General features: G+C 42.9%; 1 protein-coding gene across 2 annotated transcripts in view; it reads right to left on the bottom strand.

The window, feature by feature from the left end:
• Positions 1 to 10,812: 10,812 nt before the first annotated feature.
• Positions 10,813 to 26,591, bottom strand: part of LOC138945532 (nonsense-mediated mRNA decay factor SMG5-like) — a 40,476-nt gene continuing 24,697 nt past the window's right edge. For both annotated transcript variants that reach the window (XM_070316974.1, XM_070316982.1), the window contains exons 21-25: positions 19,900 to 19,959; positions 19,054 to 19,210; positions 14,478 to 14,649; positions 13,840 to 13,997; positions 10,813 to 13,319 (exon numbers count right to left, since the gene is read on the bottom strand). In XM_070316974.1, coding sequence (XP_070173075.1) covers positions 13,252 to 13,319; positions 13,840 to 13,997; positions 14,478 to 14,649; positions 19,054 to 19,210; positions 19,900 to 19,959 — 615 coding nt within the window. In that variant the 3' untranslated portion in view covers positions 10,813 to 13,251. The remainder of the gene's footprint in view (positions 13,320 to 13,839; positions 13,998 to 14,477; positions 14,650 to 19,053; positions 19,211 to 19,899; positions 19,960 to 26,591) is intronic.

Here is a 26,591-nt window from a genome sequence, read left to right as displayed (position 1 = left end):
ACTAGTGTGAAACATAAGTAATCAATTTATCCACTTGACTATATTCACAACAGGGACCTATCACTCTTCTTTGCATGTTTTTATGCCTACGGATTTTCAAATACTCTGCAACACATGTAACCCAAATTCAACATGTGCCCGTACAATACCGCTTCTTTTATGAAAACATTGCTTCTGCCATGTTGATTTTAATCAACCAATTTTCTTGTACTGATTGTATTTAGATCAGCAGATGTTCATCCACAGCTGTCAAGCTCTAACTTCACAATCTTGCTTGAACTTTAGCGAGAAATCTAATCAGGTACATTTCATCAGGTATCATTTGTACAACCCGAGGAATTGATTACTCCTGCGTAAAACTGATCGACTAAGATTAACCTCAACGTGATTAGAGTGTAAGTAATACCGTCACAGTGATGTTTGCATGAAGGTTACTTCATGATAGTTTCATATTTGAGAGCTCGTGATGCGGTTGCGGGTACGTATTGGTACCCTCACTATTTTTGTGTGTTGTGCGTTTGGCATTCTTTCTAAGAAGCTACAGTCAGAAAGTTAGTATTGTGATGCAGAGAGAGCGAAGAGACAAAACTGTTGGGAGCAGCGTAGGTGACAGTACATGTACATGGACATGTGGAAACCATCCCCACCATTGACGCACACAGGTCGCAATCAACCCCTCACTAGTTCATCAGTGGTCGAGATTTCCGAACTCGAGTGTCCTTTCTTTTCGGACAATTGTTTTTGAGGAAAAGTCATGCGCACCTGCAACTCAGCTGAACGCAATAAGAGAAAGAAAACAAGACAAAACATGATGCACCTGACAGGAACCAGCTTTTGACCCGCAACCAAAGAAATGATAAATTAATGCCTGTAAAATCGAACGTTATTTGAACTTTCAGAAGGTAATGTTCTATCCAGCAATCGTAATACCTGTATTTCCATTCGTTTAATGAACAACGTCTTGAATTCAATACCTTTACGCCTGAAACAAATGAGCTGTTAATGAGAAAACCGGCCAAGCCCCAACAGACCGTAAAGAAGATTAAAAAGAAAATAAAGATCAGCTATACAGTATCCTACTGGCGCTGCCCTCTCGCTGAGTGACTCTTCCACTTTAAAGGGCTATAGTTCACATTAAAAGGAGTTTTATGTCATCATCGTCTAGTGACAAGTCCCTCAATTACCCTTTCCTACCATACAAGGAAGCTATCGGGTGTCGTCAAATGGTTCTTCGTGAGCTCATCCTGACCGCAACCAGCTGCTAAAACTGACGCACGCTTTAGAAATTTGAAACCAAATCACGTTGAGTACCGATCGCGCGAGAAGTAGCGTGACATTGCCAAATGCTTTCCCTTTGAGATGTGCTTTGTTATGGCTAGAGAATCAGCGAGTTTTAGCGTTCTGATGTATAAGAGCCGAAAAGAGGCGCAGCGAGACATTGACATAGATATGTAAATAATAATGGTTCGTTGTGCTGAAGGTAGAGGTTGTAAGAGGTGGACAGAGAAGTTCTCTCTCTTCCCATAGCCATTAAAACTCCTCCATCACGGTGTGTGTGTGTGTGTGTGTTTACAGGTCCAACCTGAAAGCGAGGTGTCAAAAGACGTAAACCATGTCTACGCGACTAGCACTCACGCGACTAGTATGTCAGTATACATTACCACTTACCACCACACCGACACCAGATCGGGTAGGCCTATCCTGCATGCAGACGACACGACGAAGACGCTAATCTCCCTTAGATCTCGCCAAGATCTCGCTGAAGATCTCACCAAATTGGAAGCTGCAAAATGGCTTGGCGTTTATCGCACTATAGGTCAATTGGTGCGGTGACAAGAACCCCATTTTGACTCAAAATGTGCGGTACCAGGTTGAAATAAACGACCTTTGAAGAGCATTGAAGAAAATTGAAATCTGTTTTGCATCGGCCTACTTTCTATGCTGAAACGCATTGGTAAAAAACCCACCTCATTACCTCTAGTCTCAAAAGCCGTAATGCAATGCTGACAAACTCAACGTGAAAGTATCTTCAAAATGAAACCCAAACGCTAGAAAATCAAAACGCCTGTGCTATCACCAAGATACATGCATTATCCCCGAGTACGCTAGTACTTGGGCTCAGCAGACTTTAATCGTGTGTCTGTGTGTGTGTGTGTGAGTCTGTGTGTGTGTGTGTGTGTGTGTGTGTGTGTCTTTCTCCACTTAACAGCTTATTGCTGGGAAGCTACTGGGCGCAGTTCGTTCAAAAGTTGATACACTAACTTGATAATAAGTCCGATTGATCGTATTAAAACTTCATAATGTTACCTGGGACCTAAATGCGAAATAAACCACAAAAACGACTTGGCGTAGGACGAATTCAAACGGCAACAGCCAGCCTCATAGAACAGCCTGCCAGCACCCAATAGCTTTAAATTTCACTGATAGAATTGTCAGAGTTGGTGAAATGGTGGTAGGCACGTCCAACTATGGCCAGAATGATCCGGATCTCTTTTTTTTTGTTTTTTTGTTAAATTCTTGTTTACTATTGTTTATTATGAACGTTTTAATGTTTTATTTTACTCTAATAATTTTTTTATTGTGTAAAATAAATAAATAATATATATATATATTTTTTTTTTAATCCACGTGCACAAGACAAAAAACTTTCATACTGGGGGAGCGAGCCAGTCTGAAGAGTACTCGGGTCCAGCGCGAGCGTTTTTTATTAAAATATTCAAAGCTGCTCAGTGCATACTCCCAGTTCATTTTTTTGCGCATTTACACTCTGAAATAATTCTTCTAGATCATAATTCCATCTCTTTTATGTGGTTGACAAAACATTACCCTGACAGTAAGCCAGGCATTTTATCCACTAAAAACGAAACATGACACAAACGCATTTAACCTTTGCCGGTGTAAGCCTATCCGTTTTCTCTATCTCGCAAAGCCGCAATCGTGTTTCATCTTCCACCTGCAAGGAGGGGCAGGTATCACAGGGACGATTTATAAACGAGGCGTTGAAACGAGAAACACGCAAAGAACACCGCTATCTCCTGATGGAACATCTGTGTTTACGAGCCGAGTCGAGGGATATATGTCACGACTTCTCGCCATGTCGGACTGGGAGGTTTCCGAGGCTCTTCAGTATGACGGCTTACTAGTGCCAAAACCTCATAATTTAAGTTATTGAGACATCCCAGTGCACTAAGGGATTTATAGAGCAAATCGAGAAAATTCATTATTGAACGAAGCGCATAGCGCTGAGTTGAATAATTATTTTCGAGATTTGCTCTATAAATCCCTTAGTGCACTGGGATCATGAATGTTTCAATAACGATATTGTCAGTACCCCCATAGAAAAAAGAAGATTCCAAACGCACATTTTGCTACGCGCATTTGAATAGGCATAGCTGTGTGGTCAGGTCGTGTACAGTAAGATCTACTTTTGTGTGGGGTGTCTCAAGTGTGTCGTGCTTTCGTCACACGCATTTTAATTTCTGTTGGTAAATTCCAGTGTAGCGTTAAGCTGAACAGTGATGATCTTTCAGAGAGACCTCATTTGAACTCGGAGAAAGGACTGTGCTCTTCGTTATTTGCGATTCGAAACCTCCAGTCGAGCTTCGACGGATTGACTGTGCGGAGTGACTCCCCTTGAATTGACTCGAAGTCGAAGGACTCGACGGTTAGCACATTTTCAAAATAAATGTGGCATATTTCTCGTGTTGTATCTTCACTCATCGGGGAGTCTGATACTAAATATGAACAGTAAGAATGCTCTGAACCCTACACGTATTATATCCCCATCGTTTTTTCGTTCACATTTGCCCAACATGTTAATTTGCTGAGCGGGGTTTATGTCGTCTGCTACTGCCAGGCTAGGGCAATGGAACCACTGCAGTCTGCACTGAGTCTGCACGCATGAGGCAGGCTGGTAATAAGTCTTATATATGGTAAGAACGTTCTGAACCCTACACGTTTTCGATTACGATTGTTCTTGCCTTGAAATAATAATTCGGAAACCATTCATTTACTGAACTGATGCAGTCGTATTTCAGTGTAGTCTGCTACGTATGACACGCACAAACACACACGCACAAACACCCACACCGCACGTGAGTAACGGTTTTTGTGTGCATGTGTTTTTCGCTCTCTGGGAAAGTGTGTTTGTGTTTGCATGTATGTTTGTACACTGTAAATAGTGTAAACAGAAGCGTTCCACTTTTTGTAACGAGTTGTGTAGACTGGTGCGTAAGACTATAAAAACCCTACTCGCAAAAGTAGAACATATAGTAAACACAAAATAGTGTTTACAATGCGTGGTACTTTTGCAAATATAGTTATGAAGAATTCCACACAATTCTCACAACTCGTTACAAAAAGTGTCTTCAGTTTAGAATGTAAGGTGTGCGTACATGCTTGTGTCTGTGCACGCCACTGCTGCCACAGAGAGCGAGAAAGACTGGAAAAAGAAAGAGTAGGGAAAGGCAGCATTCTAATTCAATTAGCTGCCACGGCCCAGTTTCCCTCGGCCACTGCGGATTGTTTAGGTATCATCTGTCCGAGTCTCTGATAACGCAGGGGGCAAGTGGAGGTGTCTCCAGGAGAAAAATTCCTGCCGATCTAAATCAAGCTAGTCTTTCGGCATGACTCGGAGGGCTCAGCCACCACCCAGGTTGACTGGTGTGGCTGATGTGGGGGCCAACCCAAGATGATAGGTAAGATACCTGATCCCTCGGTCCTGTACAGGGGGGACGATAGGTAACGGGAACCGTGGGAGGGGGTAGGAGGTTGGGGGTGGCTTTGAGGGAGAAGATGAGAGTCTTGGAAGGGCGACGAAGAAAGGGTCAAGGACCACCTGGGAAAGCACGCTTTCTTTTTCCATTTTTATCCACGGCCTGTAGAATTTTATTTGTAAAGTTTGCTGCGTTAGTTGCACAATGTATCCATTTGAAATCCAGTCTTGAAAAATTCCTTTTGTTCCCAACCGACGCAACTGGCAACGGCAATCTGTTAACATTTCAGCAAAACGGGACCACAGTCATTCGTCTCTCTCTCTCTCCCCTCCATTCTTTCGGTTTCTCCCTCTCTCTGTCTCTCTCTCTGTCTCTCTCTGTCCCTCTGTCTCTCTCTCTGTCTCTCTCTCTCTCTCTGCCGCCCCCTATCTCTCTCTGTCTCTCTCTCCCTCTCATGTTTAGTCTCTCTCTTTCTCTCTCTGTCGCCTCACTCTGTCTCTATATCCCTCTGTTTTCTCTCTGTCTGTCTCTCTCCCTCTCTCGCCCCCCCCCCCCACCCCCTCTCTCCCCCCTCTCTCTCTGTCACCTCAGTCTCTCTCTCTCTCTCTCATGTTTATTCTCTCTCTCTCTCTCTCTCTTTCTCGCTCTGTCGTCTCACTCGCTGTCTCTATCTGTCCTCTCTCTCTCTCTTAGTCTCGCTCTCTGTCTCTCTCTGTCGTCTCGCCCTCTCTTCTCCTTCTCGGTTTGTCTGTCTGTCTCACTCTTTTAATAACACCCATACCACACACACACACACCCACACACACACTGACACACACACACACACTGACACACACACACACTCTGACACACACACACACACTGACACACACACACACACACTGACACACACACAGTCACACACACACTGACACACACACACTGACACACACACACACACACACACACACAATCACACACACACAATCACACACACACACACCACACACACCGTGGCACACACACACACACACACACACTGACACACACACACACACCTCTTGCTCAACAGAGGAACCTCTCCCTCATTATCGCCACCAGACCAGCTCTGCGCCGCTACAAGTAGTCTGTTGGACCTGAACACAGCCCGTGTCTTGAGGACATTGTCAAGTTCAAGCACCAGCTCAGGCACTCCAAGCAGGACTCTCACCAGTCTGGTTCGCTTCTCGTCTTTGTCTTCTACTCCTTCTTTCAAAAGTTAAGAGGAAAGATTCAGTATAGCACACACGCACACACGCAAACACACACAAACGCGCGCACGTACTACGCTCTCATGCACGCACACACGCAAACACACACAAACGCACGCACGTAAGCTCTCATGCACGCACGCACGCTCTAATGCACGCACGCACGCTCTAATGCACGCACCCACGTACGCTCACACGCACGCATACACGCACGCAATCTCCCGAGAGAAACTCATGCCCCCCCCCCCCCCCCCAAAAAAAAAAGGAGAAAATAAAGAGAAGAAAAAAACAACAAAAAAAGGAAGAAGGCCCCGAGGACAATAATGTGAAACAGTCTGGGAATCGCCAACCGACCACCATTAGGCGCGTAGTCCGCAGTATCTTGTGTCTTTTGAAGGCGATTTCATTGGGAACAGATTGTCGAGTGCGACGCAGTCAGCCGTGACTTGCTTGTGACGCCCGTATTAACGCCTGTCGCTCCTGTTCCGCACCAACGACCCGTCACCCTTCGCTGAGCAACACGTTCTCAAGCGTGTCGCCTTTTAACGAGGTTGTTGGTTGGTTAAAAACACCTGAGACGGGGGCGTGGTTTGGTCCGAGGCAGATCATCCAATGAAATCCTGGTTACCAGACCGTGACGAGAGAGTGCGCATCGTCTGAGAAACTGAGGTTCAGTGTTCACTGGACCGTAAAGATATTGAGAGTTTACTTTCTACCGATGCGCTTGAATGATTTTCACTCCTCTTTGCTATCAATGTTGGGAGTCCCCGCGAAAGCTTATGGCTGCGTTTACGACAGCTCTACCTGTCCCTGATAGGTCTGGCTTTTACAGCCTTGTAAAATAGTCTCCTCCAGCGGCCGGTATAGGTGGGCTAGTAGGGGTCAAGATCCTTGGAGTGAGTGTTGGTCTGACCAATTAACCAGTACTACACCATTATAGGCATGTAAAACATCAGCCATGATTTGAAGAACGAGGCGATACACCGGTAATGGCGAGGTATGACATTAGTCTTTGGTTAATGGCACAGAATGACATTAGTCTTTGACACTGACATCAGTCAACGCCAGTTGGAACCTCTGAAGTTGATGATACATGTAACTTCTTTAGTTGTGATAAATAGGGGGAAAATGAGCAGCTTAGATTATTCATGTAATTCAAAAATCCAACAAAGACAAAGACACAGACACACACACAGACACACACAGACTGCGCGCGCACACACACACACAAACACACGGACACCCATCATCCACCCCACACACATAAACACACTCACTTACCGTGCTAACTAACGGTCAGCCAACGCCAATGGCATCAGAGAAAATTAAGATTGTAATAAACGGAACACTGGGGATGAGGTCCAAAACCCAATATATGAACAGCCACATAGACAAATAAATAAAACAAATCCGTGTTTTTACGTGGAAAATAGCAGCGCATCCATGAGTGTAGAGAGCAGACTACAAACGCTGCTACTTTCCTAGAATCTTGAACAGTTCGGAAATCCAAAGGATGATTCTAACACTGACAATCTTAGTTAAATCACAGGGACACAAACAAGTGATCTGGGCTTCTTCTTTTCAGGAAGGGGGTGGGGGGGGGGAAGAGAGAGAGAGAGAGAGAGAGAGAGAGAGAGAGAGAGAGAGAGAGAGAGAGAGAGAGAGAGAGAGAGAGAGAGAGAGAGAGAGAGAGAGCAAGTAGAGTCAGTGGCCAGCGACTAGACCTTCGATGGAAGGGAAGCAACTAAAATCTTAAGCGGCGAGTTTACTTCATTGATTTACGTCCCTTGGCTATTTCAACTTTTCGTCGTCGTCATCGTCCTTTTCCCCTCGTTTTACTGAAGTAATCATACATTACCTCAGCAGATGCAATTGATTACCTTGGGGCAAAAGCCAAGCGATCTATCAAAGACGGCCATCTTGTCTTAGCTGCAGCCATCAAGATCAGGCGTTCATGGCTTGCACACTTTAATGGTCCCCCAGATGATATATGGCTGCCCGGGGCTAGACAAACTAGTCCATTATCAAAGGGAACATTTTTATTGTTTCCAGCATGTCGCTACGCATGCCTGACTCAGCGAGTCACTGTCCCGAGGCCAAGGCATTAATATTCATGAGATCTAAGCCTGCGGGGATTGTAAGTGCGTGCAAGAGGATGGAGCTTCTCCTCTTTCGGCTTCATTCATGGATTACTGTAGGACTGTTTTTGAACTCCATTATGTTTATGGGTTGTAGATGAGGCATTTTTTCCTTTCGTCTTTGGTAAAGGAAAAAGCTGACACCTATATAGATAGAGAAAAAATACCTTTTACGGTGTAATCTTTTCTAAACTGATGGTGTGTGTGCATGTGTGTGTGTCAGTGTGTATTGACATACCTGGCCCACATTTTAGCATCTTGATTTATTTGTATGTTCTACATTGTCAGAAAATTCTCATGCATATAAGATTATGTGGTTGGTAGTCTTATGACATGAACGCTGCATGTCTGCCTCAGTATGTTAAACAAACAAAAAAATAAACAAACAAAACCCATACAAACAAAAAAAACCATATACAATGCAGACGTTACAAAATAAAGAACACATACATTTAAAAAACAGAGTAATATTTTCAATCACTCACAAAATAGAAGCAAGAACAGCAACTGAAAGCAATATTCTTTATAACTATGCCTTTGGAATTGGCATAGCAATTCTGAGAGTTAACACACACAGTGTAATCATTTCTTATCAGTGAACAAACATATTGGCACACTTTTAATAAAACAGACAAGCAAAGCTTGCACAACTGAGCATCAAGAAAGGACCCTTCTATCAGCACAATCGGAGCACAATCACCCATTCCTGTTCTCAAACGTTCATAAAATGTCATTCATAAAGGTCACCATGAGAGTATTAATCACAACCTTGCGATTTGGCATGATTTGCGATCTTAAAACTCGTTTCTCCTGATCTTTTTATCAGTAATTAACAGACAAACAATACTCAGGCATGGGAATTGAAAAAAGTACAAAAGGCTGAATGTTTTTATGTAAACGCAACTTTTTCTCCAAAGAACCTAAACGGTGCAATTTGGTGTCATCTGAGTTCCAAGTTTGCCATTTAATTCAGTTCTTTTGCCTCCCCCATTATTGTTTTCGGCGGCTTTTTTGGCGGAACAAAATAAAAACTCGGCGGAAATGTGCCTTTCGGCGGACAATTCCCATGCCTGAATACTGTTAAGATGCCAAACATACACAAATGCTCTTGTCAGTTCAATGTTCTTAATTCTGCAACAACAACAAAAGCAACAGGTAAGCTTTGGTACAGTACCCATCTCACTATGTAAGTCTACTGTGTTATAAAATTACTGGAAGTGCAATTCTTAATTCTTAGTAAATGTGATGTATTTTATGTCTGTAACCACCCAACACTGTATGGCAATTTTCCTTGTTTTTATAAGGACAGTAACATTTTTAGTCTTGATTGATTTGACTGTGTGTGTGTGTGTGTGTGTGTGTGTATATGTGTGTGTGTGTGTGTGTATGTGTGTGTGTGTGTGTGTGTGTGTGTGTGTGTGTGTGTGTGTGTGTGTGTGTGTGTGTGTGTGTGTGTGTGTGTGTGTGTGTGTTGTGAGTGTGTGTGTGTGTGCATTTGACAAATAAGAAACTCGCATCATAAAAGGTGCAAGGGCTTGCTTTGGCATAAAACAGAAGCATCCTGCCTGCTTGTGTTGTTTTAGATTTTGTGCCAACATCATTTGTAATTAGGAAAAAATTTGGGAAAGGTTGAAAAGGCAAAACTTAAATGGAACATGGATTGCTAGTACAATGATAAATATTTCAACTCCAATCACTTAGCGAAAAAACCCATCAAAAGCATTGGTAACTACTAATCAGAGAGAGAGAGGTGACGGGCTCGGTAATGTTTGGAGCATGGGAAGAAATAAGCTGAGGGGGTCATGCAATGGGGTGCCTCAGTACAATTTTAAACAAGAAGAGCAAACGCTCGATCGAGTCACTTTCGCAGTTCTGAATATTATATGAGGCATCAGATGGACAGGAAGAAATTGCTATTCACAACACAATGCATACCTGAAGCATACCTGTGACCTTGAAAAAGGTCAAAGGTCACCAAAGCAGACGTCAAAGTGTAGAGGTCACTGGGAGTCACGTTCACATAAAATTTGAGCCCGGTCACTTTTATAGTTTCCGAGAAAAGCCCAACGTTAAGTTGTGTGTTGCCGAACAGAAAAGGCTAGTTATCTCCCTTGTTTTTCTGATAACGTTCGTAAAAGGCTACAGATGTAAATACTTTGATGTAAAGAATAATCCTACAAAGTTTCAATCACATCCGATGAACTTTGTCAAAGATATAAAATGTCTAATTTTTCCTTTGACGCTGACCTGTGACCTTGAAAAAGGTCAAAGGTCAACAAAACCATCGTTAAAGTGTAGAGGTCATTGGAGGTCACGACTAAATAAAATATGAGCCCGATCGCTTTGATAGTTTCCGAGAAAAGTCCAACGTTAAGGTGGTGTCTACGGACGGCCGGCCGGACGGCCGGCCGGCCGGACGGCCGGCCGGCCGGACGGCCGGCCGGACAGACTAACACTGACCGATTACATAGAGTCACATTTTCTCAAGTGACTCAAAAAGGAAAAAAGAAAAGAAAAAGAAAGTAACCTCCCTTCACGATCAACTTAAAATGCGACACTTACAGAGATAAAGCCAGTGAGCCAAAACTTAAAAGCACCAACTTAAAAGTATACAGTAAGATATTCATGTTGATACCTTATTTTGTAATTAAAATCAGAGACATATGACAAAATAATTACCCATACCAGTGACATTATTGAAATAATAAAAATCACTCTCAAGACACTACACTCAATTTCCAGCAGAGGGTTTCTTTCTTTGCATGAGAGCCAACAGAAAAAAAAGAAAACAACAAAAACACACACACGCTATTTCATGAGTTAAATAGGACTGATAATGCACACAGATTTCAGTTAAAGAGACATTTCATGCCTCTTTCGAGCATTTCTTTCTTTCTTTATTTGGTGTTTAACGTCGTTTTCAACCACGAAGGTTATATCGCGACGGGGAAAGGGGGGGGGGGGGGGGGGGGGGGGAGATGGGATAGAGCCACTTGTTAATTGTTTCTTGTTCACAAAAGCACTAATAAAAAAATTTCTCCAGGGGCTTGCAACTGGGAGAATGCAAGTTTCCAGCACAAAGGACTCAACATTTCCCACATACTGCTTGACTAAAATCTCGAAAGTCTTTATATGACTAAAGATGCAGTGGAACCACAGAGATATAGAACCCCCTGTTTCACAATTAACACTTCTCTTTTAAGCCCCTGCTTTTTCAGACTTTCTGTTAAAAAAAACATGCATTTTTTACTTAAACTCCGCTTTAACCCCTTGCCTGCCTTATGACGGGTATACCCGTCATGCGCTTGTGCAGCCGCAGCGCCTTAGGACGGGTAAACCTGTTTTCTCCGTTCAGGAATTTTCCAGAAATGCTACGTCACTGCTGATACACAAATAGCAGCCAATGGCTTGGTAGGATACCTCATTCTCATGAATAAACATAAATGGTGACGCGGTTTTGCGTCTAAAGGCTATTTTCAGCCTTGGCGGGCAGGAAAGGGGAGAGAAAGCTCGACTCGTCAAAATGGCTAACGGTGACAGTCGACCAGGCCCTAGTAGGGAAAAACAAAGACGGACTGACGCTACAGGCGGTGCAAATGATTATGGATACTGACAGGGGAAGGGGGAGATCTTCTTTCGGACGATTCGTTGGAAACAGGTAGATGACAGTGATTATGATCCTTTCTTGGAGCGAGCAAAACAGCCACCTGTGTTTGATCCACAGGAACCGGAAGATGCGCCGGACTGATTTTTCAAAAGTTCATATTTAAGACTCCTTTTCTTTGAAGCAGGCATGAGAATTGAAAAAAGTAAAAAAGGCTGAACATGTTTAAGTAATAGCGAAGTAGACGGCGCCTAGCGTTACCAGGAGGGTCAGGGGGCATGCCCCCCCCCCCCCCCCCGGATTATTTTTTTCTCCAAAGAACCCAAATGGTGCAATTTGGTGTCATCTGAGCTCCAAGTTTGCCATTAAATTCAGTTTTTAGAACCATTTTTGCCTCGCCCATTTATTTTTTCGGCGGACACTTTCGCTTTTTGGGCAGAACAAACAACAAATTTCGGCGGAAACTTGCCTTTCGGCAGACAATTCCCATGCCTGTTGAAGATCTGTTTTTCTCAGATTTTTGTTGGTCTTCAAATCGAGGTTTCACTGTAGCAAATTACCAAACAAGCAGTATTTGCTAATCCTACCAGTTTAGCAACAAACAGCTGGTCTCGCACGCCCACACCATGTAAACTGTATTTTCATAAAATCAAAGGTTTTAACCATTGAAACATATTTCCGGCAAACTTATCTTTCAGGTCGACAGCAAAGTGCCAACTGATCAAGTCCATATTATGTGAGCAGTATTTTTAAACATCAAACACTTCTATTGTGCAAGATGACATTTTTCTGACAATCTTTTTTTAATTTCATTTTCAAGGTGATCTATCATCGTGCTGGTCTGCCAGAGCAATTCATATGTATTCTCCGCTGCTGGCTATATTTAGCAAATCCTTCAGTCAGGCACAAGCAGCTTGATGTGCAAAAAAAAAAAAAAAAAAAAAATTACAGCACATCTTAATCTGAAAATTACCATTAATCCGAGAAGCTTTTGGCTTTTCTTAGAAAGCTCAAAGTAAATCATGATACATGTATCTTAGCTTAGTAAGTTAGATCATGATTGTTACAGCTCACTTTCATGTACAACTGCTGCGCAGACTTTTATCTTACAAGACTCCTTTTCTGTTCCAATCATTTTAAACATCACCAAATTATACTGACCATCCTTCTCTGATGGAGTCTCGCTGCTCAGAACTTTTTGTTATTTCAATGCATCGGTATTTTCTGTTCCAGTTCTCAGTATTTCCGTTCCAGTTCTCAGTATTTCCGTTCCAGTTCAGAGTTCCCTTGTTTTGCCAGCACAGGATCACAGCATTCTGAGATGCTTTTCCGCATTATGACTGATTTTTCTTCTGGGATATGTCCATCATTTTTTGGTCTTCTTCTTTCTTTTCTCTTTTAGCGCCTATGTTTTGAATGATTCCCGCTTTGGCTACACAAAGGAGCTGAACAGTGGTAGTTGTGTCGGGCAATGACGGCTTCGTCAGACAGAGCACTATCCACTGCTGGGTTCTGACAGATTGCGTTATGCACAGGGTCGGCCTGACCCCCTGGCTGCTGACACGTCACCCGTTGCTCTGCCAGATCTGACGCCACTTGCTGACAAACTCCTTCATCATCTCGATGGAAACCCCTGTTAAGAACAAACATGCATAAATATCAATGGATACCCTGGTCCCAAACAACACCTGAATAAAGAGTTCTATGAACACATATTCAGGTATGCTTTTTGATCCGCACATACTGACAGAATTAACTCTGCAGACCCATGTTTCCAATGAAATAAGAAAAAGAACTGATGATTCCGAAGTCCGCAGCCAAAGAGAAGTGTCTAAATTGGACAAAAAGAATGAAGGTCTGACGCTTTCAGTGTCAGTTTTGGACATTCTTTCTCTCTTGATTCCTACACTCTCTCACTTACTTACATACCTACACGCATGTACACCCGCACGCACACACACACACACCCCTTCCCCCCTACACACATAGGCCAGTGCACATTCTTTCTCTCTTGATTCCTATACTCTCTCACACACACACACACACACACACACACACGCACACGCACACACACAGTGACACACACACACACACACACACACACACAGTGACACACACACCTCCCCCCTACACACACAAGCCAGTACACCCACCTTCTTCCTGACTGGCAGTGCACACCTGCTGTACGACCGGGGCGGGGTTCTCGGCGAAGAAGGAGTGAGCGGTCAGAATGGCCACCACAGAGCCCGCCGTGAAGTTACTGCTCTGCCTGGCCAGGTAACGTCCGCACCCCAACACCTCCATCATGTACCTGCAACACAACACGTAGCAGTGAAGGATGTTGCTAAAGAAGATCTATTTTCTTCAGCAAATTTGCCCAATTTTCCCATAAAAATGTCAGGATTTCTCTGAATTTTAAGGCAGTCCGAGCTCGGCATCACCTTTCCCCCACCATCAAAAAAGTTGGGCAGGTCAGTTCAACTAATGGCAAAATTTCCAGTGATTGGAAATACATGGAAGTCCAGGTGTTTTGTCAACTGCAGACGCCAGACGAAATCCCTGAAATATGAAACATATGATATAAGAGTGCGACAAGCATTAACTTTGCAGTTAAAAAAAACAAGTAACACAAAGTGTACAACAAAATAGTGTGATGAATCGAAAGAATGAATCATACGTAACCAAATTTAATGTGACTTGGTTGCAGTTAAACCAATGTAATGCCTGGAATATAACTGTGAACACAACAAAAGTAACACACTGAGCAAAAAGGACATCAAAAGGTTCATACCATATTTCTCGATGACGTTTCTTAAAGATGCGCTGGTTGTTGGAGCTGACTGTTTCATTGCTCTTCTGTGCGCGGATGTACCTGTTGCCTCGGCGAAACTCTGCCTCCAGCCATCGTATGGCCTCCCTCGCCCCACTGCTCTCCTTCTTCTGTACATCCAATTGGTCTATCACTGAAACATACAGTCATACACAATGCTAGCGATCAGGCTGAAACGTACAGCGATACACAATGCTAGCGATTAGCCTAAAATGTACAGTGATACACAATGCTAGCGATCAGCCTAAAACGTACTGTGATACACAATGCTAGCAATCAGCCTAAAACATTCAGTGATACACAATGCTAGCGATCAGCCTAAAACGTACTGTGATACACAATGCTAGCAATCAGCCTGAAACATACAGTAATATGATATGCAATGCTAGCAATCAGCTTGTAGTAAGACAATGATTTGAAAACTCAGTGGTAAGGTTGCAGTAATACCTCTTTGGCAGGTCTTGGTACCGTAAAGCTAAGCTGGACACTTGAAAGGAAAGCCCTTTAAAAAAAATATCAGTGGGATGTCGTCTTCTTCTTGTTTGTGGGCTGCGACTCCCACATGCACTAACTTTTTCTTTTGTGAGTGGGCATTTTAGCCATTTACCTGTATGGCCGTTTTCCCAACTTAACTAGCCATTTAGGCAGTCATACTCCATTTTGAAGTGGATAGATGCTAGTTTTTGTTTTGTTTTTTGTACCATACCAAACTCTGACATGGATTATGGGAATTTTTGGGTCTGTATTTGGTTATATGTGCACATGCAAAGGGGGAAAAGGCACTGGCAGGTCTTCCCATAATCTGACTTGAGAGATTGTAGGCTGACTTCCTTACCACTGGACTATTGCGCCCGTCAAACCTGGGGACAAGATATGATAAAACAAGTGAAGAATGAAGGTGACAAATACATGAAGTCAGCTTTCCAAATGCCTGTAGCACAGTAATAAATTACAATACGTGTCAACTGTTATCCTTTTCTTATGCTTCAAAGCAAAGTTTTTAGAACAGGCTTTGCGCTATATGTAACAGATATAATTAATCTGATAAAACTTCTGTTTCACTTTTGGCAACTTTTTCTTCAAGTAGCATTTTTAAAATGTTCTTTATCATGTTCTTCCTTTCTGTATCTGTGGCCAGAACTCTTGTCACATACATGCCTCTCACCTGACGGAGTGTAATGAGCCAAGCCAAGCTGTCCCAGGTGACTATAAAATAGTTGTTGCCCAGACAGGGTAAACCACTCAACATCACTCAACATCAAGTTAAACAGATCAACAGGCAACTTGTGACATCCTCTGAGTGTAAAACATGACCCCCTTTCACTCCTTACCCCCCTCAGGAAGGGAACAAATGAATGCTGAGAAGCCCTACATATTCAGCCTAACACTGTGCAAAAAAATGTATGAATATGATGCATGAGGCTCAATACACAGTGAAACCCTTTGTAAAGGTCCCCTAATTTACCCCCCCCCCCCCCACACACACACACACTTTTAAGACCCTGCTTTCTCTAAGCTTTTCAGTTCATAACCTCTGTAAATTTACCTCAGTTTTAAGATTCCTTCCTTTAGGGGACGTGAGTTCTCTGATTTTTGGTGTTCTTAAAGGGAGAGTACCACTGTATTTTTTCAACCCTCCTTCCAGCTCTCCAACATCACACAGATCAACAGTTGAGAGAAGAGAGTGACCGCTGCCTATCCAGGAATAGACCGCTTCAGATAGCCAACAAGACAATAAACAATCCTCTGCCAACAAGACAACAATCATGATCTGCCAACAAGACAATAAACAATCCTGTACAAGCACTGGAGCAGAAAGCTACTAAGGTGAGAGTGGCATACTAAGCAGGTGAGGGGCCCGGGTAGCTCAGGTGGTAGAGCACTGGACTTGTGATCGAGAGGTCGCTGGTTCGAATCCGGGCCGGGACGGACACGGGTCAACTTTATGTGCAGACCCAGAGACGGTATCCATCTCCCACCCCCGTGTCACCACAATGGCACGTTAAAGATCTTGGTCATTCTACCATAAGTGCAGATGGCTGATACCACCTAAACACGCAAACATCAAAAGCCGTGAGGGCGTAAAAACTCGAATCGTATAAACCAATTCATGTCCAATATAGGCAATTAAGACCTGACGGACAATAAGCCCCTTAAAATTTACTTTTTAAGCAGGTGAATTTCACGGGCCAGTGACTTGGACAAGAAGACAGACTCTCAGTGGTGTCCACTGCAGGTATTAAACTCGGCTTTGCAGAGATGCGCGCATATGCTTCATTGTTTCCACTTAGTCTGCGTTGTGTTTCCTTGACAACGTGTTTGCATTCATGTGGTGAAAACATTCAGAAAAAGTTCCCAGGCATTCACAAGAATTTCTGTTCAGAGTTCATGAATAATTAAATCAAAACTGATACTCAACAAAGTCACGGAGAAGAGAGACAGAAATAATATTTCCCACAAGTTAAACAAGAAGAGCAAACGCTCGATCGAGTCACTTTCGCAGTTCTGAATATTATATGAGGCATCAGATGGACAGGAAGAAATTGCTATTCACAACACAATGAGTCACGTTCACATAAAATTTGAGCCCGGTCACTTTTATAGTTTCCGAGAAAAGCCCAACGTTAAGTTGTGTGTTGCCGAACAGAAAAGGCTAGTTATCTCCCTTGTTTTTCTGATAACGTTCGTAAAAGGCTACAGATGTAAATACTTTGATGTAAAGAATAATCCTACAAAGTTTCAATCACATCCGATGAACTTTGTCAAAGATATAAAATGTCTAATTTTTCCTTTGACGCTGACCTGTGACCTTGAAAAAGGTCAAAGGTCAACGAAACCATCGTTAAAGTGTAGAGGTCATTGGAGGTCACGACTAAACAAAATATGAGCCCGATCGCTTTGATAGTTTCCGAGAAAAGTCCAACGTTAAGGTGGTGTCTACGGCCGGCCGGCCGGCCGGCCGGACAGACTAACACTGACCGATTACATAGTCACTTTTTCTCAAGTGACTCAACAAAAAAGTTTGAAAAAAAAAAGAATGTCACAGATCTATATCAGACACACGAAGCTCACTTTCAAATTAGTAAAGATAAAGTAACCCCCCCCCCCCCCCCCAAAAAAAAATCTATCCACCGGCTAACTTCTATTTTAAGTTAACACGAAACAAGAACAACATGGGCTGTTGTTACCTGTCACTAATTTCCACTCCAAGTTAAACAAAGCAAGAACAACATGGGGTGCTGTTAGCTGTCACTGAGGACTAATTAAAGCCACCAGGAACTCACAAGTGGGGAGGGACAGGGATAGGGGTGGGAGGGGTTGACAAGGGGGAAGAGGGGTTGACAAGGGGGAAACAGAAAGCTAAACGCATGTTGCAAGACAAGCAACTTGACGGGTGCTGCTTGTTTGTGGGCCACTGTGAACACCAGAGGTGTATTTAATATGTAAGTGCAAACATGGAGTCAGTCCTTTGGTTCAACTAGGCCTGCAGCTTCAAAACAAGAAAAATGCTTTCCTTTTTCACACACAGACCTGCCAACCCTTCTAAAGCCTCAAGTGTAACAATTTAGATTTTCAGCTCAGCAAATGGTGTTTGAGTGTAGCATTGTCAAAAACATATTTGCACATCGGCATTGATGCTATTTTGCGCAAGAATATAGAACATTTTCGAAAAGTTTATTTGGAAGGCAGAAACATGATGGCCAATAAAGAGTGTACGCAGTGCCCAGTGCCCAGTGCCACTTTTTAGTGTGGACAATGTTTTATGACCCATAATCTGACCACTAAAAGTGCGTGCGTGCATGTGTGTGTGTGTGTGTGTTTGTGTGTGTGTGTGTGTGTGTGTTTGTGTGCGTTTGTCTGTGTATTCATGCGTGAGCATGTGTTTGTGTGTGCATGTGTGAGTGCATTCGTGCATACTGACCTCGGTGTGTGCCGGTGTGTGTGCATGCGTGTGTGCATGCGTGCATACGTGTGTGTTAGAGGCCAAAAGTGAACGCCCACTGTCAATGAGTCTACCTGCAGAAAGGCATGTAGGCCCACCCAGACTACGACATGTTACCAGGGATGTGAAGCTCAACACAGTGATACATACCAAGCACTGCAGGTGGAGGTGAGGTATAAAACCTATCTGGCTCTCACCACAGTCAGTGTATACACAGTGAGAGGTCTTGTTTCACAGAGAGAGAGAGAGAGAGAGAGAGAGAGAGAGAGAGAGAGAGAGAGAGAGAGAGAGAGAGAGAGAGAGAGAGAGAGAGACAGAGAGAGAGACAGAGACAGAGACAGAGAGACAGACACACACACACACACGACAATCACACACACACACAGACACTCACACACATACTCACAAACGCACTCACACATAATTATGAGGACAGATACACAAAAACAAATAAACATACATACACAGATAAGATACACAGACAGACAGACAGACACGCACCCACACCATCACACACTATCCCCCCGCCCCCTTGCATCCCCACACGTAAACACAGTAACACACTAACCCCCCAAAACAACATAATCCACTGACCAGCAAGGGGTATAATGATGATGCAGCGAGCGCTCTGGGCCAGCTCTCTGACCAGCGTGAGGTGAGAAGAGAGAGAGGCAGCGTCCACAATGACGTAGGGCGGGAAGTGTGGTTGCTGCGTCTCCTCCAGGTGCCCCTCCAACTGACTCACTTCCGCCTGTTGTCACGGTAATAAGAAATATCACAGCTCGAACATATCGCAGTAATATTTTTATTTTTATTTGAAGTCTGCGCAATGGCGCTACAAAAGTATAAACTTGGTTTTGGTGTAAACTTCATATCCAATATCAAAACATTTCTAAGATTCAGTGAAATATTTCAGCTTGGGAAAGTTGTCAGAATAAACCTCAGAATACTTGGAGAAAAGCAGGGGGAGGGTAGGGGGTGGTGGGGAGAGGCGTAGGTGGTGGGGTTGTTGTCTAATCTTTTACTGTCATTAACTTAACTTTCAATTCCTACATCATCATCTCACACTGAGAAATTGAAGAAGATTCAAAACCATGACACTGTGTATTTCCTGTTAGGCAAGATGGACAGCATGCAGAATGCACACAGTTAACAATCAGAAGCACAGTTAACAATAAGAAGTACTGTAAAGTTCCCAGAACTGACCACCAACAGCCTCGACTTTGAAACTATAGGACTGTGCAGGTAGGTGGTATTCTCTTCATGATTTTAATCAGCCGATGAGCCCAATCCAAGCTAGGATGCTAAGTCAATGTCCTTCTCCGTGGTTTTCACATTTTTGCTTTCATTTCCCCCCCACTACTTACTGTCATCTCTTATCGCTTCTTCTTAGAGCAGCAGAGTGGTCTGCATTAAGTACAGGCATTATCAGTTACATACCTGCAATCTAAGTTGAGCCATATCTCTCATCAGCTGGTTTCTGCGTGTGTCTGCATCTCTCTGTAACAAAGAAGCAAGGTCCTGTCAGAACAAGCACAAACAGCCACAAATTTCTCTCCTGTCCTGAAGAGATTTTCTTCATTTATTTTAGCAAAAGTTTCATTCAAGCAAAAATACACCTGAATAAAACCTGTGACTGTACAGAAAACAGAAGGCCATGTAAACTTTATTTGCTTTCTACATGTATTCTTTAAAGTAGACGTCTTCCAGATATAACTTTTATTATCATGTTATTATGCGCATGCATGCAACTTCTGAAAATAAAAAACAATAACTGAAAGGCAGAGGTACAGGGGCAGAGTCCTAGTAGTAAAATTGGTATTACAAGTCCTACGTTTTTTTGCCATTAAAGACTTGAGTGTTCGGGCAGAGGGCAACATTGCCCCCCCCCCCCCCCCCTTCCTCCTCCCCCCCCCCAAAATAAGAATGAAAATAAGCTAGAAGCTCTCTCTTTTAAATCTAAGATGACAACGAGTATAAGGAATTCAAATAGATTTCAATAAAAAAAAAATTCTTAACCATTTATTTATTTATTTATAATTCTCAAGAATTTAAAGTTTTGGGTTGGTATCTTTTTAAAATCAGGTTTCCGGCTTCTAGCAGGAAAAGTTGCACACATGCATGCGTTGTGGAACGGGAAGAGTTATATTCCCTGAAGGTGAGGTGAGTCGCAAACACGCCAATAACATCACACTGAACAATGACCTTAAATGTGCATGCTTTCAGAAGAAAAAAAAGTTATCAGATCGAGCGGACACTGCATACTAATCTCAGCAGAGTTATTTCTGAATGTCATCTATATAAAGTCGTGTCTTAAATAAAGGTAATTGCCAGGGGTGCTGTATTTAGTCTTGCATGGCTTCACTGACTCAGGATGCCTGTGCCCCAGGCTAGTTATGCTTGTTTGATTTGTGCTAGTTTATTTTAGAATGAATTTGTAAAGCGCCTGTAGCCAATTGATGGGACTCGCGCTATAAAAAAGTTATTTATTATTATTAGTTTCCCAAAAAGAACACATGAAGTCCCTTTAAGGCAATGTGCGGCAGTGATTTTGCTAAAAATGTGTCATTTGGACCATTTTTAGAAACTGCTCAGAGGTAATCAATGAAATTGATACATGACTGCGGGAAAAATGTTTATAAGACACCACTTGACAACTAAGGCAAGCCCCGTGACCTCAGAAAGTACTGGGAACCTGTTGTGGGCACACACACATACATGAACATGTTGGATTGGGGAAACAATCAATCAATCAATAGGACGCTTATATCGCGCATATTCCGTGGGTACAGTTCCAGGCGCTCTGCAATGATGCCGTGTGAGATGAAATTTTATACGGCCAGTAGATTGCAGCCATTTCTGCGCATATTTACCTTTCACGGCCTATTATTCCAAGTCACACAGGTATAGGTAGACAATTATTAACTGTGCCTAAGCAATTTTGCCAGGAAAGACCCTTTTGTCAATCGTGGGATCTTTAACGTGCACACCCCAATGTAGTGTACACGGGGGTGTTCGGACACCGAGGAGAGTCTGCACACAAAGTTGACTCTGAGAAATAAATTTCCGCCGAACGTGGGTTTGAACTCACGCTGACAGCGGCCAACTGAATACAAATCCAGCGCGCTACCAACTGAGCTATGTCCCCGCCCCAAACAAAAGGGAAAAAAAGTCGAGTTGCGATAGCATGTCATATATCTTTCTTGTTCTCTCTTTTGTCTAAATCTGAATGTGGAGTCGTTTTTTGTTATGGGCATGGAGTGCAAAATATTCCACTGTATGTGAACCTAATTTTTTAATTTTTTTATGTTGAGTTGAACGAGTGTCAGAATCAGCAAATGAAAATAGGGTTGGTAGGGTTATTGAGGGGGGATTAGTGTCTATGCTTAGAGACCAAAAGAAGAGAATTAGGTTTTATGGCAACAAGATTCAACAGGATTCACGTTTCCTTTCCTTCAGCAAAGCCTCCACAAAGTTAAGCTGCGTGGAGTGCCTGTGAGGCACACAATGCAGGAAGGAGGAAATATGGGGGACAAGGGTCCACCAGGGGGGAGATGGGATGAAGTGATGCAGAAGATAAGGCATAGCAGGTAGGTGTGATGGAATGATCATCTGATGACTTGTAATCCTAAGCTATATAAAAGGGGGGCTAATCTCTGCTTATCTCCACCCCTGTCTCATGTGTGGGGGGCTTGACTGTCTGCACCTGTTGCTCCCTGCCTCTCTGGTTCTGGCTTTACTGGCTGGTCTGTGATGCTGCTCTCTGTATGAATGACTGTCTCTGCACTGTACCTGGTACCCTCTTCATCTGTCTGTTTCTCTGTCTGTCTGTCTGTCTGTCTGACTGTCTGTGTCACTCTTTCTCTCTCCATCTCATCCATCATGCAATTAAAGGCAGTGTGTGTGTGTGTGTGTGTGTGTGTGTGTGTGTGTGTGTGTGTGTGTGTGTGTGTGAGTGTGTGTGTGTGTGTGTGTGTGTGTGTGTGTGTGTGTGTGTGTGTGTGTGTGTGTTTGTTCACAAATAAACCTTTGAGAGAGAGAGAGAGAGAGAGAGAGAGAGAGAGAGAGAGAGAGAGAGAGAGAGAGAGAGAGAGAGAGAGAGAGAGAGAGAGAGAGAGAAGCTAATTCACTACTGAATGAACTCCAAACAGATCAGGGCACTTAGCTGAAAGCCAAGCATATACAGTACTAAGACAACAAACAGGAAAGAAACTCAAGCAACCAAACACAATCACCCATTCTCTTCGGCAAATAACCCACACTTCCCTTTACCCAAAACCATCCTTGCACTAACTTTCCCTCCCCCCTCCCTCCCTTCCATGGACCCAGCTCCCCCAAGCCCCAAGGCGATGTAGCAGAGCATAGCAATGCAGGTGGAATTTCACCTGAGTGTGATTAAGCCAGCACGCTCAGAAAGCAATCACCTGGGGGGGGGGGGGGGGGGGGCGTGGGGTGGAGTGGAGAGAGATGGGTGTGTGTGTGTGGGGGGGGGGGGCACAGCCAGGTATGAGGGAGGGGGTGGAGAGAGATGGGTGTGTGTGTGTGGGGGGGGGGGGGGGGATTGGGGAAGGAGGAGTCAGGGTCTGTGTATTGGAGAGATAAAAGCCCTGTAGACAGGTACACCTGACAACAAACTAGAGGCTGGAGGTTGTCGAGATAGGAGAAGATTTGTGACTGCCAGAAGTTATACTCCTCCCTCCTTCCTCTCCTACCTCCTCTCCATACCGCCTCTTCTCCAACCCCCCCCCCCCCCTTGTGCCCCCTTGGCCATACCCCCCTCCTGATGGTTTCTGTTTGCTTTCTCAACAGGATCGTGTGCCATTTGTCTGATGCAATACAGAAGAGATCATTAAAAACAATCTGTTAGACCATCTGTCACCTATCCAATGATTTCATCCCAATCAAGCTCCTTCATCCTTCAATTTCACAGGTGAGGCATACCAACAAAACAGACTTACAAGGGCTTATCCCCTCTCTTTTCTATTTTCCACCAAATCTCTTCCCTCAACCTCATTCATCTTCCTAAATTTTGTACATAAAAACATATGCATGCACACGAGCATGCACGTATGCACACATGTTCATATTGAGACTGACAGAAAAGAAGAAACAAACTCAACCCCAAATCAACCCAACAAAAACCACCAGAGACAAAAAAAGCCATGTCAATGAAACAAAACGATCACGAAGAAAAAACCCACACAGAAAACAACCCGGAACAGCAGCATCAACAAATAGCTAGCTGTTTGTGTTCACAAAGCGAAGTGTGGGTGGCTGTAAGAAGAAAGAGAAAAGAAAAGAGCAAACCACACTCATGATGATCATGCCACTTCTGTCAAGGGATTTTCAGTGCAATGTTTAAAGCTTCACAGACCAACAATAACTTCTTCGCATTTTGCTTCAAGAGTATTCCCTCCTCTCCTTCAGTCGTGGTAAAAGACAAGACGCAACAGAAACAAAACAAGAAAATGGACCAAAAAAGTACTAGAGGAGTTTACTGTGTCTGACACAAACTGCAGACATACCACAGGATAGAACATTCTCTTCCACAACAAACAACCTCCTCCGCCAAACGCTTTTCTCAAAGAAATGCGGTAATCACCTTCAAGTACCTGCCTACAAAAGAAACTAAAACAAACAAGTCGCGTAAGGCGAAAATACAATATTTAGTCAAGTAGCTGTCGAAGTCACAGAATGAAACTGAACGCAATGCCATTTTTCAGCAAGACCGTATACTCGTAGCATCGTCAGTCCACCGCTCATGGCAAAGGCAGTGAAATTGACAAGAAGAGCGGGGTAGTAGTTGCGCTAAGAAGGATAGCACGCTTTTCTGTACCTCTCTTTGTTTTAACTTTCTGAGCGTGTTTTTAATCCAAACATATCATATCTATATGTTTTTGGAATCAGGAACCGACAAGGAATAAGATGAAAGTGTTTTTAAATTGATTTGGACAATTTAATTTTGATAATAATTTTTATATATTTAATTTTCAGAGCTTGTTTTTAATCCGAATATAACATATTTATATGTTTTTGGAATCAGCAAATAATGGAGAATAAGATAAACGTAAATTTGGATCGTTTTATAAATTTTTTTTTTTTTTTACAATTTTCAGATTTTTAATGACCAAAGTCATTAATTAATTTTTAAGCCACCAAGCTGAAATGCAATACCGAAGTCCGGGCTTCGTCGAAGATTACTTGACCAAAATTTCAACCAATTTGGTTGAAAAATGAGGGCGTGACAGTGCCGCCTCAACTTTCACGAAAAGCCGGATATGACGTCATCAAAGACATTTATCAAAAAAATGAAAAAAACGTTCGGGGATTTCATACCCAGGAACTCTCATGTCAAATTTCATAAAGATCGGTCCAGTAGTTTAGTCTGAATCGCTCTACACACACACACACACAGACACACACACAGACACACGCACATACACCACGACCCTCGTTTCGATTCCCCCTCGATGTTAAAATATTTAGTCAAAACTTGACTAAATATAACAAAAAACTAAACAAAAATACAGAAGAGCAAGTAGAACTAGACGAAAGAAAAGTAAAAGAAGAACGAACAAACAGAAAGGACAGAAAGTAAGAAATACTAAAAAATAAAATAAAAGCAAATGCTTTATAAATACGACTTCTCTTCTTCATGTCCATTACAGTGGAACAACCCCACCCCCAAAACAAGACTCCCTCCCTTTTAAGACACTAACACGCTCATTCCCAAGTAATCAGGAGAGTCAACATCCAAAGAAAAGAAAACTATGGGGAAAAATATGTTTGAATACAATTCAAGACCAGCACATTCACAAATCTTTTACTCTATCCAGCACCAGCTAGCAACTCCCCTAGGTTTACTTGTCTTTATTGGTGCATAATATTACCCGCTATTACGAGTCGGTCGTGTGACAGAGTTTTCTTGCACACGAGACTGTAGATGTCTCACGACGGCGTAGCCGAAGTGAGACAGCAGCAGTCGAGTGTGCAAGAAAACTTTCTGTCACACGACTAACTCGTAATCGCGATTATGTCTCACAGCATAGGCATAGAAAGACAGAAATGAGTTTTTGGGGACGAAATAAGAGGCACAAAACAAGACTGAACAAGAAGGGCAAAGCCCATACGACTCACATGCTTGACCTTGACCTTTACATGACCTTGACCTTTAGCTAAACCTAGCAATGACATCATACACTAAGAACTGCTTTACACATTTTTCCTACCAAAATACATGTGACCTTGACCCAAGGTCAAGGTCATCCAAGGTCATGCAACACAAAGTTGTTAATTCAAGACATAGGAAGTACAATGGTGCTTATTGGCTCTTTCTACCATGAGATATGGTCACTTTTAGTGGTTCACTACCTTATTTTGGTCACATTTCATAAGGGTCAAAGTGACCTTGACCTTGATCATATGTGACCAAATGTGTCTCATGATGAAAGCATAACATGTGCCCCACATAATTTTTAAGTTTGAAACAGTTATCTTCCATAGTTCAGGGTCAAGGTCACTTCAAAATATGTATACAATCCAACTTTGAAGAGCTCCTGTGACCTTGACCTTGAAGCAAGGTAAACCAAACTGGTATCAAAAGATGGGGCTTACTTTGCCCTATATATCATATATAGGTGAGGTATTAAATCTCAAAAACTTCAGAGAAAATGGGAAAAATGTGAAAAATAGCTGTTTTTTAGACAACATTTATGGCCCCTGCGACCTTGACCTTGAAGCAAGGTCAAGATGCTATGTATGTTTTTTGGGGTCTTGTCATCATACACCATCTTGCCAAATTTGGTACTGATAGACTGAATAGTGTCCAAGAAATATCCAACGTTAAAGTTTTCCGGACGGACGGACGGACGGACGACTCGGGTGAGTACATAGACTCACTTTTGCTTCGCATGTGAGTCAAAAACACAATTGCCCTTTAACACATACCCTACACACGCGTGCGCGCAGAAGATAGATTCAATGCGTTCCGTGTCTTTTCTGGTTGAATGCATTCAACAAAGTATAAACCAACGTTTCTGAATCTTTCAATGAAAAAAGATAAACTTATTTTGAACCGAACAGCACATACACACACGCGCACTAACACAGATTGAATGCAAAGCGCGAACGAA

This window comes from Littorina saxatilis, linkage group LG1 (genome assembly GCF_037325665.1).
Source record: "Littorina saxatilis isolate snail1 linkage group LG1, US_GU_Lsax_2.0, whole genome shotgun sequence".
In the NCBI taxonomy this organism is placed as follows: Eukaryota; Metazoa; Mollusca; class Gastropoda; order Littorinimorpha; family Littorinidae; genus Littorina; species Littorina saxatilis.
Note: the sequence above shows the minus strand (reverse complement) of the source record. Positions and strands in the feature narration are given on the sequence as shown.